The 13,179-nt window shown below is 34.8% G+C and overlaps 1 protein-coding gene across 1 annotated transcript; it reads left to right on the top strand.

Annotated features, from left to right (window-relative positions):
- The first annotated feature begins 944 nt into the window (after window positions 1-944).
- Window positions 945-2,139, top strand: LOC112795914 (MYB-like transcription factor ETC1). Its single transcript, XM_025838124.3, has 3 exons — window positions 945-1,123; window positions 1,317-1,407; window positions 1,897-2,139. The coding sequence occupies exons 1-3, from the start codon at window positions 1,057-1,059 to the stop codon at window positions 2,003-2,005; spliced, it is 267 nt and encodes an 88-aa protein (XP_025693909.1). The 5' UTR covers window positions 945-1,056; the 3' UTR covers window positions 2,006-2,139.
- Window positions 2,140-13,179: the final 11,040 nt, after the last annotated feature.

Below are 13,179 nucleotides of genomic sequence, written 5' to 3'. Positions count from 1 at the left end.
AATGTTTGAAAGTGAATTTGTTGAATAATACTCATAAGGAATTTTATGCAAATACGATCCGAATTGTATTTTACGCGTTTCATAAGGCACTAGATTTTAAAATAGAAGATTAATGACTATATATGTTAGAAAGATTGGCTTGAACAAACATAATATTTGATGTTGTTGCTATCAAAATTAATGATGATTTATTGATTTTGGTTAGAAGTTATAAAAGAGATGAGTAAAATATATTTCGAATTAAAGTTGAAGCTTAACAAGTGTGGGTGAATGAAAAGAAAATGAACAAAGAAAATATTTTAAAATAATTATAAAAAATTAACTCCTTATATTTTCTCTTTATTAGTATGGTTGAATTTTCTATTAATATGAATATGTAAAAATAAATTATTAAAATAGTATTCAAAAATTCATAATGCTGATAAAAATAATTCTAAAAGATGTTAATGACAAATAAGTATCTAAAAATTTAAAAAATACGATAAAAAAAATTAAATATTAAATATATATTCTAAAAAAATTTTAAAAATCATATTTTAACACATTTTTTTACAAATGTCATTAGAAAAATGAGATATTATCATCCTCAAAATTTAATACTTTTATATTAAATAATTTTTTAAAAAATTATTGTGAATGATCAATTTTTTTGGAAAAAAAAAAGAAAAATCTAGAGATAAGTTTTTGCTTTGAATTTTTTTGTGTGCATCTTTTAAATATTTATTCAAATATTGTCACAAAAATTCGAATCAAATAGATAAATTATTTGTTAAATACAAAAAAATTTTAATTACTTATAAAAAATACAACATTTATTGATTATTTTTGTGACATCTCAAATTATTCATAGACTATTTTGTCTTTAAGAATATTTTTGTCAGTTCTAAATCCTCCCGAGTATCAAATTGGTAGTACCTAATCATCAGAATCTTCATTTCTATAAATAGTAGCTTATCCGGCTCCTATCTAGCAACCAACACCATTTATTATATTTTATAGTCCTTTCCACAATAATCTTCTAAGCTGAAGAGAAAAAAGAAAAAAAAAAAAAAGAAGATGAGTGACTCCAATCATCATAGTACCACTGAAGCAAATACTGCTAGCTCTGACCAATTTGTGAAAGGTTATTATATATTGAACTACTTCAACATCATCATTTTCAAGTGTTATTGTGTTTATTATTCCATCTTTCACTTAGCTTCTTCTGTCTTGTTTTTTCCTGTACATATATATATATGGTTATGGATAACAGGATCTCTCTTTATTACATATTATATATCTCTGTTTTATATGTATGAATGTTTAAATCATGTCAGAGATGAGACAAGAGGAGGAGCCTACTATGTTGGAATTCTCCGAAGATGAGGAAGATCTTGTTGCCAGGATGTTTAGATTAGTTGGGAAGAGGTTTGTCTGATCTTCATCAAATTTGTGTTTAGAGAGAAAAACATAGTCAAACAGAAAATTGAAACGTTCAAGAAGACTGAACATATTTTCTGTGATTTTAATGTTAAACCAAACATTTCCTAAATAAAAGTTAAATTCTTCAAAAAAAAAAAAAAAGGAAAAAAGAGAGAGCATATATTTATGCTAAACAAATCTTAGCTTAAGTAGCGTTACCTCCTTTAATCTATATATCTTGAGGAATGGAAATCTTTTTAGTTTTTTCAGTCAAGATTTTAATTACACATTGTTTCATCTCTTCTTCTTTTTTTTTTCGATCTCTCTTCTTAGCTTTCTCTTAAATTCCTCAGAATATTAGTTTTAAGAAAAAAGTTTACTTAAGCACTGTCCCATATAAGATTATTATTTAAGCTTTCTAAAGCATGTGATATATACAATAATTTTGTTTTTAGAACTTTTATTTTCTTTCATTGTTTATTTTGGCTGTGGCAGGTGGTCTCTTATCGCTGGGAGAATCCCTGGAAGAACAGCACAAGAGATTGAAAAGTATTGGAGTTCAAAGTGCGCATTTCCCAGTGACCAATGCTCTTCCTCTGCATAATACCACCCATTAATATCTTCCTTCAACAAACCCCAATCATATGGCCTTCTTGTGCTTTTGTTTTGGTCTGATTCACTGCTGTAATAAATTCAACTGCTTACTGAATTTTTCTGAGGAAATTCTTATTTACCAAATGGTCTAAATTTCTATTATTATTATTATTATTAAATGGTCTAACTTTCTAAAATTTTGCACATTATTTTACCTCATATATAAAAGATGAAAATAAAAACGTCTAAATATATATATAGTTAAAGAGTAAAAGTAGAATACAAAATTTTATGAATAGTTCTTTTCTGTAACTGATCCGGCGTTATAAATCCGACGTAATAACTCCATATTATGAGTCATAATTCAGCAAACTTATGTTATAGCTCGACGTTACAGAAGCTCAACAGACTACGTCTTACGGGTTCTACGGTCAAATTGTCCATATCATCATCTGTTACACCCTTATTACTGTTCTTCGATTCAGACAATAAAGCACTAATGTAAGTTATGTTTGTATTCTCACCTATAAAAAGTATGATCTTCTATTCTAAAGACATATTGAAATCTCAACACTAACTTAAATTTCAGAGTGTCTTTACAAGTACACCCTCTTCTTTTTTTTTTTGTTCATACTCTGTACGATTGAACATCTCTCTAAGTGAAAAATTTGGACTATCCCAAGACTCATAAATTAGCACTAAAATAACAACTTAGCACCAATCTCCGGTAGCTGAGTTCTCCTCCATGTATTCACACAGGAACAGTAACCATATAAATTTTCATATAAATTTTTTCTATCCCAAGCAAACATATGTACATTGTTTTTTTTAAGGAAGGGGGACAAATAGGATAAACATATTTACATTGTTATTTGCAAAAAAAAATTGTGTGCACTTGCTAGAATATACATCTTAAAATAGAATGATACAAAACATATTATAGTAAAATAATAGATAATCTATATCATATTAGTTATCAGAATAGTAGCATTATTAGGTTTATTATATTGCTCAAAATACTTTTATAAATTATAACTATAAGTGATAAGTGTGTGAGAAAAGTAGTTTCATGACATAATGTCAAATTTTCTATAACTAAAAAATTTAGAGTTCGATCATTTTTATAATTTCAAAAGAGCGAAAGATAAATAAAAAATATATATAAAGTTTCAAGTAAAATTAAAAAAAAAATATTTTAAAAAATGTTAAAGATATAATAATTTATATATATTTTTTATTAGTTTAAATTTTTAAAAAAATAATTTTATGACAAGATGGATATTTTCATTTGTGAATATATATATATATATATATATATATATATATATATTGAACGTTTATTAACTAAAGTATCAATTATACACTTCTATATAAACAAAGATAAATGGTTAAGCTTTAGATTTAAATATTATCAAGATTTTTCAAGCACTCGTCAAGGATAGAGAAAAAAGAATTTTTTGCAAATATGAAATTTAAATTTTAATAACATTAAATATAAGAGCAATGCAAGAAAATAGTAATTTAAAACGATTTTATTTAATTTAATATTTATAATTTTATGTATATATCTAAAATTATATACTTATTATATTTAATATTATATATTTATTTTAAAAATAATTAATAAATATAAGATTAATTTAAACTTATTCTTATCGTCTCCCAGATACTTCGAGACGATACTTTCGATGTAATGTGTATAGATTTGGCAAAATCCATATTAATACTAACTAGTACCATCATCATCCATGAAAAAAGTTAGTGGGGCAGATAAGGCAGAGACGCAGAGTGGCAGATAAACAGCAAGTTATAATTATTTGGGCAGTTTCCGTTTCCAAAAAATAGGAGGCTGAAAAAAATAGGGTAAAAAACGTAAACAAGCCAATGAGAAAACAATTTGACACAAATAAGGCAAAGTGAAATCTGATTTATCAATCAATTAAAGTATATTTTTATGTAGTTCGAACCATTTTGGTTCGAACTCAGTTTCCATGTAATTCAAACCAATTAGGTTCGAATTACATATTGTAAACGTTTGCCATATAATTCGAACCAATTAGGTTCGAACTCCAACTCTATAATTCGAACCAATTAGATTCGAATTACACACATTAAGTAATTCGAACCAGCTTGGTTCGATTTACACAGACCATATTTCGTACTAGGCTGGTTCGAATTAGTGAGGACCAGACCTGTATATATATGGTGTGAACGTGAGTTGCTATCATTAGAGGGGAGGTAAGATGGCTAGTGAGGAGAGTTTCGTAGTGTGGTTCACCACAGAGGATCCATTAAGAGGAAAACTCGTTCCGGTGTGAAGTTCACTGATAAGGATCCTCTCTGTATTATCGTCAGGCCTACGACGAGGTATGAGGACCTTGTTAGCTCTGTACTGCTGAAACTTGGTCTAGAAGGTGTGAAACGGGTTAAGAAGTTTTTTTATCGAATTCCAATCATGGTGCTTCAGGAAACCGTAAAGTACGATTGTTTCACAATCGGGAGTAATGATGACTTGCAGGTCATGTTTCATTGTCGCCGGCAGTTTCCAGAGGTGAGGACACCAGAACTGTTGGCAAAGTTGGTTGACGCGGTGTCTAGCTCGGGGGGTTCGAACCGGAATACCACCACTTTAGCCACGGTAGCCGGTTCTAGCTCCAGACCAGCCGTTGCATCTTCCTCCGTCCCTGCGTACGAGCCACCCGTCCAACCTGTCGCCTCCCCTTCGTTTGCTGTTGATCTCAACGGCAGCGTAGGCGACGAGGTCGGAGAAGGGAAATATCTGCGGACCTCTTTACAGTGTGCTGTACCGGCTGTGGTTGGAGATGGATTCTTGGATGATCCAGAGGACGATGATGTCGAGCCGGATATGATTGCTGATGACAGTGGCGATGATGTTGGAGCAAGTGAGCCTGCTGGGGCGGGCGGTGGTTCTAGCTCTGGCACGCAGCAGTACCCTCCACATTTTTCCTCTTTGAACTTGGATGCCATGAGGCAGGAGGGGGTTCCTGGGCAGCCGGCTGGATTTGGCGCTAGAGATGCTGAAGGGTCTGCAGGTCTGATAGAGTTTCAGGTTGGTTAGCAATTTTCAAATAAAGAAGAGGCCCTCTTAAGTGTCAAGACTTACAGGATCCGTCGAGGGGTACAGTACAAGGTCGTTGAGTTTGACTATCGCCCGTATGTGGGCAAGTGTTCTGAGTTCGGCAATGGGTGCACATGGTTGATTCGGCTTAGTCTCCGACAGTGAAAGGGAGTTTGGGAGGTCAAACATTACAACAGACCGCATACTTGTCTCGCCACCTCCATTTCCAGCGACCACAAGAGTTTGGATTACCATGTGATATCGGCATTCATTATGCCAATGGTTAGGGCTGATGCATCCGTCAGCATCAAGGTGCTCCTAAATGTCACCGCCACACACTTTGGGTTTAGGCCGACTTACAGGAAGGTCTGGTTGGCGAAGTAGAAGGTTGTTGCCCTCATCTATGGTGACTGGGATGAGTCGTACAACGAGCTCCCAAGGTGGGTGTTAGGAGTCCAGTTGACGATGGCTGGTACTGTTGCAGTCCTAAAGACGAGCACTGTTCGTGTCGGTGGACAGTTGGACGAGTCTTGAGCTTATTTTCACAGACTATTCTGGACGTTTCCACCGTGTATTGAGGCATTCCATCATTGCAAGCTCCTAATTAGTATTGACGGCACCCATCTGTATGGCAAGTATGGGGGAACGTTGCTTGTCGCGATTGCACAGGACGGGAACTCCAACATACTCCCTGTTGCATTCGCATTAGTCGAGGGTGAGAATGATGAGTCGTGGTCCTTCTTTCTCTCCTACCAGCGTGAGCATGTGACACCGCAGCTGGGTCTGCTGGTTATCTCGGATAGGCATAACGGCATCAAGGCCGCGCTTGAGGCTCCTGACGGAGGCTGGTTACCTCCATCTGCATACCGGGCATTCTGCATTCGACATGTTACGGCAAATTTTGCCCTCACCTTCAAGGGCAATGACGCAAGGAGGCTACTTGTGAATGCGGCGTACGCTAAGACCGAGGTCGAGTTTCATTACTGGTTTGATATTCTTAGGTCCGAAGACCCGGCGATGTGTGACTGGGCGAACCGGATTGAGTATTCGTTGTGGACACAGCATTGTGATGAGGGGCGTAGATTCGGACACATGACGACGAATATATCTGAGTGTGTGAACTCGATCCTCAAGGGTGTCAGAAACCTTCCTGTGTGCTCGCTAGTGAAGGCAACATACGGAAGGTTGTCCGAATTATTTGTTCGCAAAAGGAGAGAGGCTGAGGCGCAGATGGGAACCAGACAACAATTTAGTCAGCACTTGGTGAAGTGTATAGAGGCCAACTTGAAGACGGCTAGGTGCTTCACGGTTACTGTGTAAGACAGAGATAACTCTGAGTTCACCGTCGCAGAGACAACTCCGACTGGTTCTTTCTCACTGGGTAGCTACAGAGTCTCGCTTGCATCTCAGACATGTGACTGCGGATACTTCCAGGCACTTCATTTCCCGTGTCCCCATGCACTGGCATGCTGTGCCTACTCACGGCTTACATGGGAGCCTTACGTCCACCAGGTGTATCGTCTTAGTTCGGTCTTTAGTGTGTATCGGATGGGTTTCACACCTCCCATTCCGGAGGGTTTCTGGCCACCATATGACGGGCCGACTGTCATCCCTGACTCCAATAAGAGGCGTGCGAGAGAGGGTCGTCCGAGGTCCACTCGGATACGGACCAATATGGACGAGGCAGATCCGAATCGGCCAAAGAGATGTGGGCTTTGTCGGCAGCCCGGCCACACACGTCAGAGTTGCCCACAGCTCGAAGGAGCAGAGCACACACGGGGGCATGATTAGGTGTATTGGTGGCTTTGGTACTTTTGTGTTTCAATTTCGCATTTAGATTCCACTATTATCGGTTTTCTTACTTGTAGTTAGTGACTGATAGAATTTTTTAACATTAGTGTGATGTACTTTGAATGGGATTTTAGTTAATGAATATGTTCTGTCTCCGCAGTTTTAAACGAAATGTATGTCTAATGCATACCAGAATAAATAACTTTGTGAGTTTTATTAAGCCATGATGCAGAAACTATGTTCGTAACTTAAATTGCTGTGTGGAACGAATTACTTGGTGGCTATTTCTTCACTCTAATTCGAACCTAATTGGTTCGAATTATAGAGTTGGAGTTCGAACCTAATTGGTTCGAATTATGTGGCAAACGTTTACAATGTGTAATTCGAACCTAATTGGTTCGAATTACATGGAAACTGAGTTCGAACCAAATTGGTTCGAACTATATAGAAATGTGCTTTGGTTGATTGATGAATCAAATTTTGCTTTGACTTATTTGTGTCAAATTGTTCTCTCATTGATTTGTTTACGTTTTTTACCCAAAAAAATAATTTAATTTTGATGTATGTTCAAAATTTTATTTATCCAAATTTATAAGTTTAGATTACTTAGATTATTTTTAAGTAATGAATTTAAAAATTAATTATTTTTATTTTATATATATAATAATATATAACTAATTGTCTGTATAAAATTCTTTCAATTATGTTTTACCACCTAATTAATTGTTTTAGTAAATATTTGGTAAATATTTCAAAACGAAGAATATGTAATATAAAAAATTACGTATTTATCTTTGTCCTCATTGTTTTGGTTTTTATGCTGACAACAAATAAATCAAATTTTATTCTAAAATAAAAAAATTTCTTTCTTTTTTTTTGTCTTTTTTTAAAGTAAAATTGTGGATAAAAAATCTAAATAAACCAATTAGATTATAAGTGTTGAATATTACATTAATCACCCAAAACTTAATCCGTTACGTGCATATTCCTAATGGACATTTTTATGTAAATCGATACAGTTATATTCGATTTAGCAATGTTGGTACTAAATCGAATAAACCCGATTCGAATTAGTAGGTATACATGCAAATCGAAGAGAATTGATTCGATTTATGCATAAATGTTGAGGGTCTTCTAGTAAATCGAATGAGGTCAATTCGATTTACTCAATGCTATTAGTAACCAAGTAAATCGATTGGAGTTGTTTCGATTTACATGCACATAAGCTAATGAATAAATTGACCCAGCACAATTCGATTTATTATGTATTTACCAAGATATATAAATGGATGTAAGTTAATTGATTTACTATGGTACAAACATATATAAATAGCTGTTGAACGTGAATTCCTCGCCGTAGTGGGACTCACAATGGCTATTGATGGTAGTTTTTTAGTTTTGATGCACTATAGAGGATCGATTAAGAAGAAAACGCGATCTGGAATTAAATTTACTGATAAGGATCAGCTTAGTGTTTTCCTTAAACCGTCAACGAGTTTCACCGAATTTCAGAATACGATAATCCAAAAACTGAGGATGTAAGGTGTGAAATGGGTGGAAAAATTCTACAGATTTCGATTTCTGTGTTGTGGGATGATGTGAAGTACGATTCCTTCGTCACAGGTAGCGACGAAAATTTGCAGGTTATGTTACATTGTCATCGGCAATTTTTCGAAGTGAGGACCCTTGAGCTGTTGACCAAGCTTGTGGATGTGGTCTCTAGTTCAAGAGGTTCGAACTGGAATTCTGAGCCATTAGCCACGGTAGCCTGTTCTAGTTCGATGCCTGTTGGTGCCTCTTCATTTGTACCCGTGATTAAGCCTGAGGGATGTTTGGTTGCCTCCTTATCCTTCCCTGCTGATCTAAACCGCACTCGTGACGGAAAAGTAGGTGATACTGGACTCTTCGGTGATGTTGCAATTGCGATGGCCGATACTCCTGATGTGGTACTGGATTTTTGATAGGTGGAGCACTGGATGGTGTGGAAGATGCACTGAAGGATGATGATGATGATGATTATGATGATGATGATGATTATATGGAGTCCGTCACGATTGCCAATGATAGTGATGATGACATAGCAAGGAGTACTCTAGTTAGGGATGGTGGAGCGGCTAGTTCAGGAACTCAGTAGTACCCCCCACACTTTTCAACTTTAGACTTGGATGCCATGAAACAGTTGGGGTACCTGACGTGCCTGTCGAATTTGGGGCCAGAGACACACATGATACAGGAGAACTAGTTGAGTTCCAAGTCGGTCAGCAGTTTCAGGATAAAGAGGAGGTCGTCCTGAGCGTGAAGACTTATGGCATCCAACGTGGGGTTGAGTATAAAGTGTTAGAATTCAATTATCGCAAGTATCATGGGAAGTGTAAGAAATTCGGCAACATGTGACATGGTTGATTCGTATCAGTCTCTGCCAGCACAGAGATATTTGGGACGTAAAATGATACAATGGACCGCATACTTATCTGGCCACTTCGATATCCAGTGATTGCAAGAGGCTTGATTATCATGTGATCTCGATCTTCATACTGCCCATGATTAGAGCCGATGCTGCCGTGTCGATCAAGGTACTGCTGAATGCGACAGAAGCCCATTTTGGTTTTAGACTGATTTACAAGAGGGTTTGTTTGGTTAAGCAGAAAGTCGTGGCTCAGATTTACAAAGACTGAGAAGAGTCATATAATGAGTTGTCACGATGGATGCTAGGTGTGCAGACGACGATGCCGGCTAGTGTTGCAGTGTTGAGGATGAGTCCTGTGCGAGTGGGTGGGCAAGTTGATGAATCGCATGCTTATTTCCACGTCTTTTTTGGATATTCCCACCGTGTATTGAGGCCTTCCGACATTGCGTACCTCCTTATTGTCTCCTCGTTTGCGCCCTCAGGAATGTCACTGAATGTCTCCTACATCCAAGTGCACTTCACAGTGAACTTGTCGATGCAATCTGGTGGTAGCAACACACCCAACAACTCCTTGAACTAAAACCATCACGGACGGCCACCGTCGATGTACAGCTCGAAGTTCGTCAGACATTCGTTGACGTACTATCCGTCGATCGAGAGCCCTAGCTGGTAAGCTACATCTTGTAGTATAATCGTGCACTCACCGAATGGCAGATGAAATATATGTCTCCAGACGCTATCTCTCCATAAATGCACTCACTAATGGCTCATCCAATCTAAACCAGTGGTCGTTGAGTCTCGCGAGATGGGTCAGGCCAGCCATCTGCAGGTACGACATGATCCTATCGTGTAATGGCATACCATGCAGTCCATACTCTCTCCTCATGCTCGTGATATAGCGGTGGGCTACATGACAATGACAAAATTCTCTATTACGGATAATTTTAATCGAAAAATACTTTAACCAAAATTAGATTAAATTCTAACGGAACATAGTTAGTCTACTATTTAAGTCATTAATATAACGTTTCATAATTCAATTTTTTAAATAAATGTAATCATTCTAAATTCTGTCTAATATTCTAATGCCTACTTAATCCAACACTTCAAATCCAAATTAAATAGAATTAAATTAAACTCCACAAAACTTTTAACCTCATTAAACTTCTAACATTAAAAACTCACAAACTCTATCAAAACCTGTTAAATCTATCCGTCAACATACTTAATCACCCCTTATCCAACATGCATTTGTGATTTCAATCTTATAACACACAACTAGCCATATATCAATACTCGGGTATCCTCAATACTCTAACAACTATTTGAAGGTTAAAGATTCTAATAATTCTAATATTCAAGTTCTAAGCAATTTAATATCACTAATCTTCTAACACATTACAACTCCTAAATCGTGTTTCAATGTAAATCAAATATGCCTCATTCAATTTAGTGACAAACCTCTATATATATAGAATTTGAATTCACTTGATTCGAATTACAAGTTTAGACATTCTAATAATTAAGTTCTAATCGATTTAATGTCACTAGAAATTATTTATTTTTGAAAGAAAATAAACAAAAATTTTAATTTCGTTTAGTAACTTCTTCATGCACGCTATCAACAATGTCCGCAATTCCGTCCGACCGATATATTCGATTTGGGTCATCTTCCATTTTCACAGTATCAATCTTGTACTATAGATTACCTTATTTTCTTTGGATGTTATATTTTGGGTTGGTGAAATGTAATTCGAATCAAGTAAATTTGAATTCTATATATAGAGGTTTGTCATTAAATTGAATGAGGCATATTCGATTTACATTGAAACACGAATTAAGGTAAATCGAATCAATCCGTTTCAATTTAGTAGGATTAATTCGAATTCATTCAATTCGAATTACTATAGGCACAAATCTTGGGTTAATTCAAACTATCCAAATTCGAATTACTATGGGTGACATGAAACCATGTGCATTGCTTAGTAAATTGATTACTGATTTGATTTAGTGGGAGTCTGCATGTGTCAATTCGATTTATATTTAGTACATTTTTTTAGGCTCTGTTTGTTTGATGTCTCTCATAAATTAAGACATAGACACAAAAGTGAGAGACACAGAGACATGGACATATACACAAATACATGATAAAAAATAATTGTGCTTGGTAGTTATAATGGACAGAACATATGAATTTGTAAAATGTCTATTTTATCCTCTATAGCATAAGAAAGAGAATCATTATCATCTTTATCACCCTCAAATCTTTCAATCTTTTTTCTCGTAACAACTTCCAGATCTAATATCTTTTTCAAAAAAAAAATTATAAATAAAATTAATTGCAAAATCAAAACATTCATCTACATAATCCCATAACAAAACAAGATTTACAATATATATTCTGAAAAAATTTAAAAATAAAAATAAAGAAACACAAGAAGATAGAAACAAAACAATGACAGTATAATGATACTACATTAACACTAATCAAATTATAGCAAATTTAATATCAAAATTTAACAGTCAAATTAAACTCAAGTAACCAAATTTGTATTAAAATATTATTATCTAAAAAGGAAAAAATCCTTAAGGTAAAGTGTGAAATAGATAGAACAATGGGCACCTGCAGCACCCACATTGATGCTGCAACGATGAGGGAGGGACGACGCGGTGAGACCCGTGACAGCGAAGAAAGGAGGCACGGCGAGATGCAGAAGCGCAGAGGCAAGAGGCAGAAGAGAGACAACACAATGGTGAGAGGAGAGATTGAGACGGCGGAGTTTCAAGTGAGGGATGCAGTTAGCAATGACGGCGAGGAGATTGAGGAAGGCTAGAGGCGAGATAGTGGCCAGACTTCTAAGAGAGAGAGAAGAAGGAGAAGAAAAAGAAGAAGAAAAAAAAGAAAGAAAGAAAAAAGAAAGAAGATCTAGTAAGAAGAAGGGGGTTGAGGCATTGACGGAGGAGAAAAGAAGGGCCAAATGGCTTAGATAAATCTAAAATTTTTAAAAAATATTAAGGTTAAATTTATCTAAAATTTTAATTTAATTTGTGTTTTTGGATGAAAATTCGTATTTCATTATTTAGGAAAAATATAAAATATACATATAACGTATTTTATGTACTCTTGTGTGTAATTGTGTCTCTTTTTTGGTGTCACCTAAAATAAATATTGAACGTATATTATCGTATCCATGTTTTTTATGAACATAGACAATATCTAAACAAACTGTTATAAACCGATACATATTAAGTTGATTTACTATTGTAATTTGTAATTTAAACTATACTAGTTTAATTTATATAATTATATATATATATAAGTAATTTACATAACATTAAATTCGAGTGGCCATTCATATAATTGAGTGATTTATCTTAAAATTGTGTTTTATAAATTCCGCTTGGATTGAGACTATATTAAGAGTTATAAGCTAACAAAATCTGTTTGGAAGATGTGGTGGAAAAGTAAATACATCCCAGACTAGAGTGGGACCGATGTTATATATATCTGTGTGTGTGAGAAAGAGAGATAAAAAAAGAAAATAATACATATAATATCCTCTAAGTTCATAATTTTTATTTATTTCTTACACTTTTGAAAAACCATATATAAGATTCTATATATTTATTTAGTAATTTCATGAAATAGAATATAAATATAATTGAAGAAAAAGAAACAATCAAATGAAGCTTTAAATAGAACCTTTAAAATAAAGAAATAGACAAATAAAAAGTAATCATTTAATGGTGAAATTTAGTATAATGTATTACCATATTTCTCATAAAATTCTATACCCATTTTAGAGATGTAGTCTTTATATTATTCAACATGCCAAAAAAGAAATCAACTAATTTTAGAATTGAAGAAGAATATGCAATTAAATCTAGAGTATGATCATCATGGCTA

Source organism: Arachis hypogaea, chromosome 4 (assembly GCF_003086295.3).
Source record: "Arachis hypogaea cultivar Tifrunner chromosome 4, arahy.Tifrunner.gnm2.J5K5, whole genome shotgun sequence".
Classification (NCBI taxonomy): Eukaryota; Viridiplantae; Streptophyta; class Magnoliopsida; order Fabales; family Fabaceae; genus Arachis; species Arachis hypogaea.
Note: the sequence above shows the minus strand (reverse complement) of the source record. Positions and strands in the feature narration are given on the sequence as shown.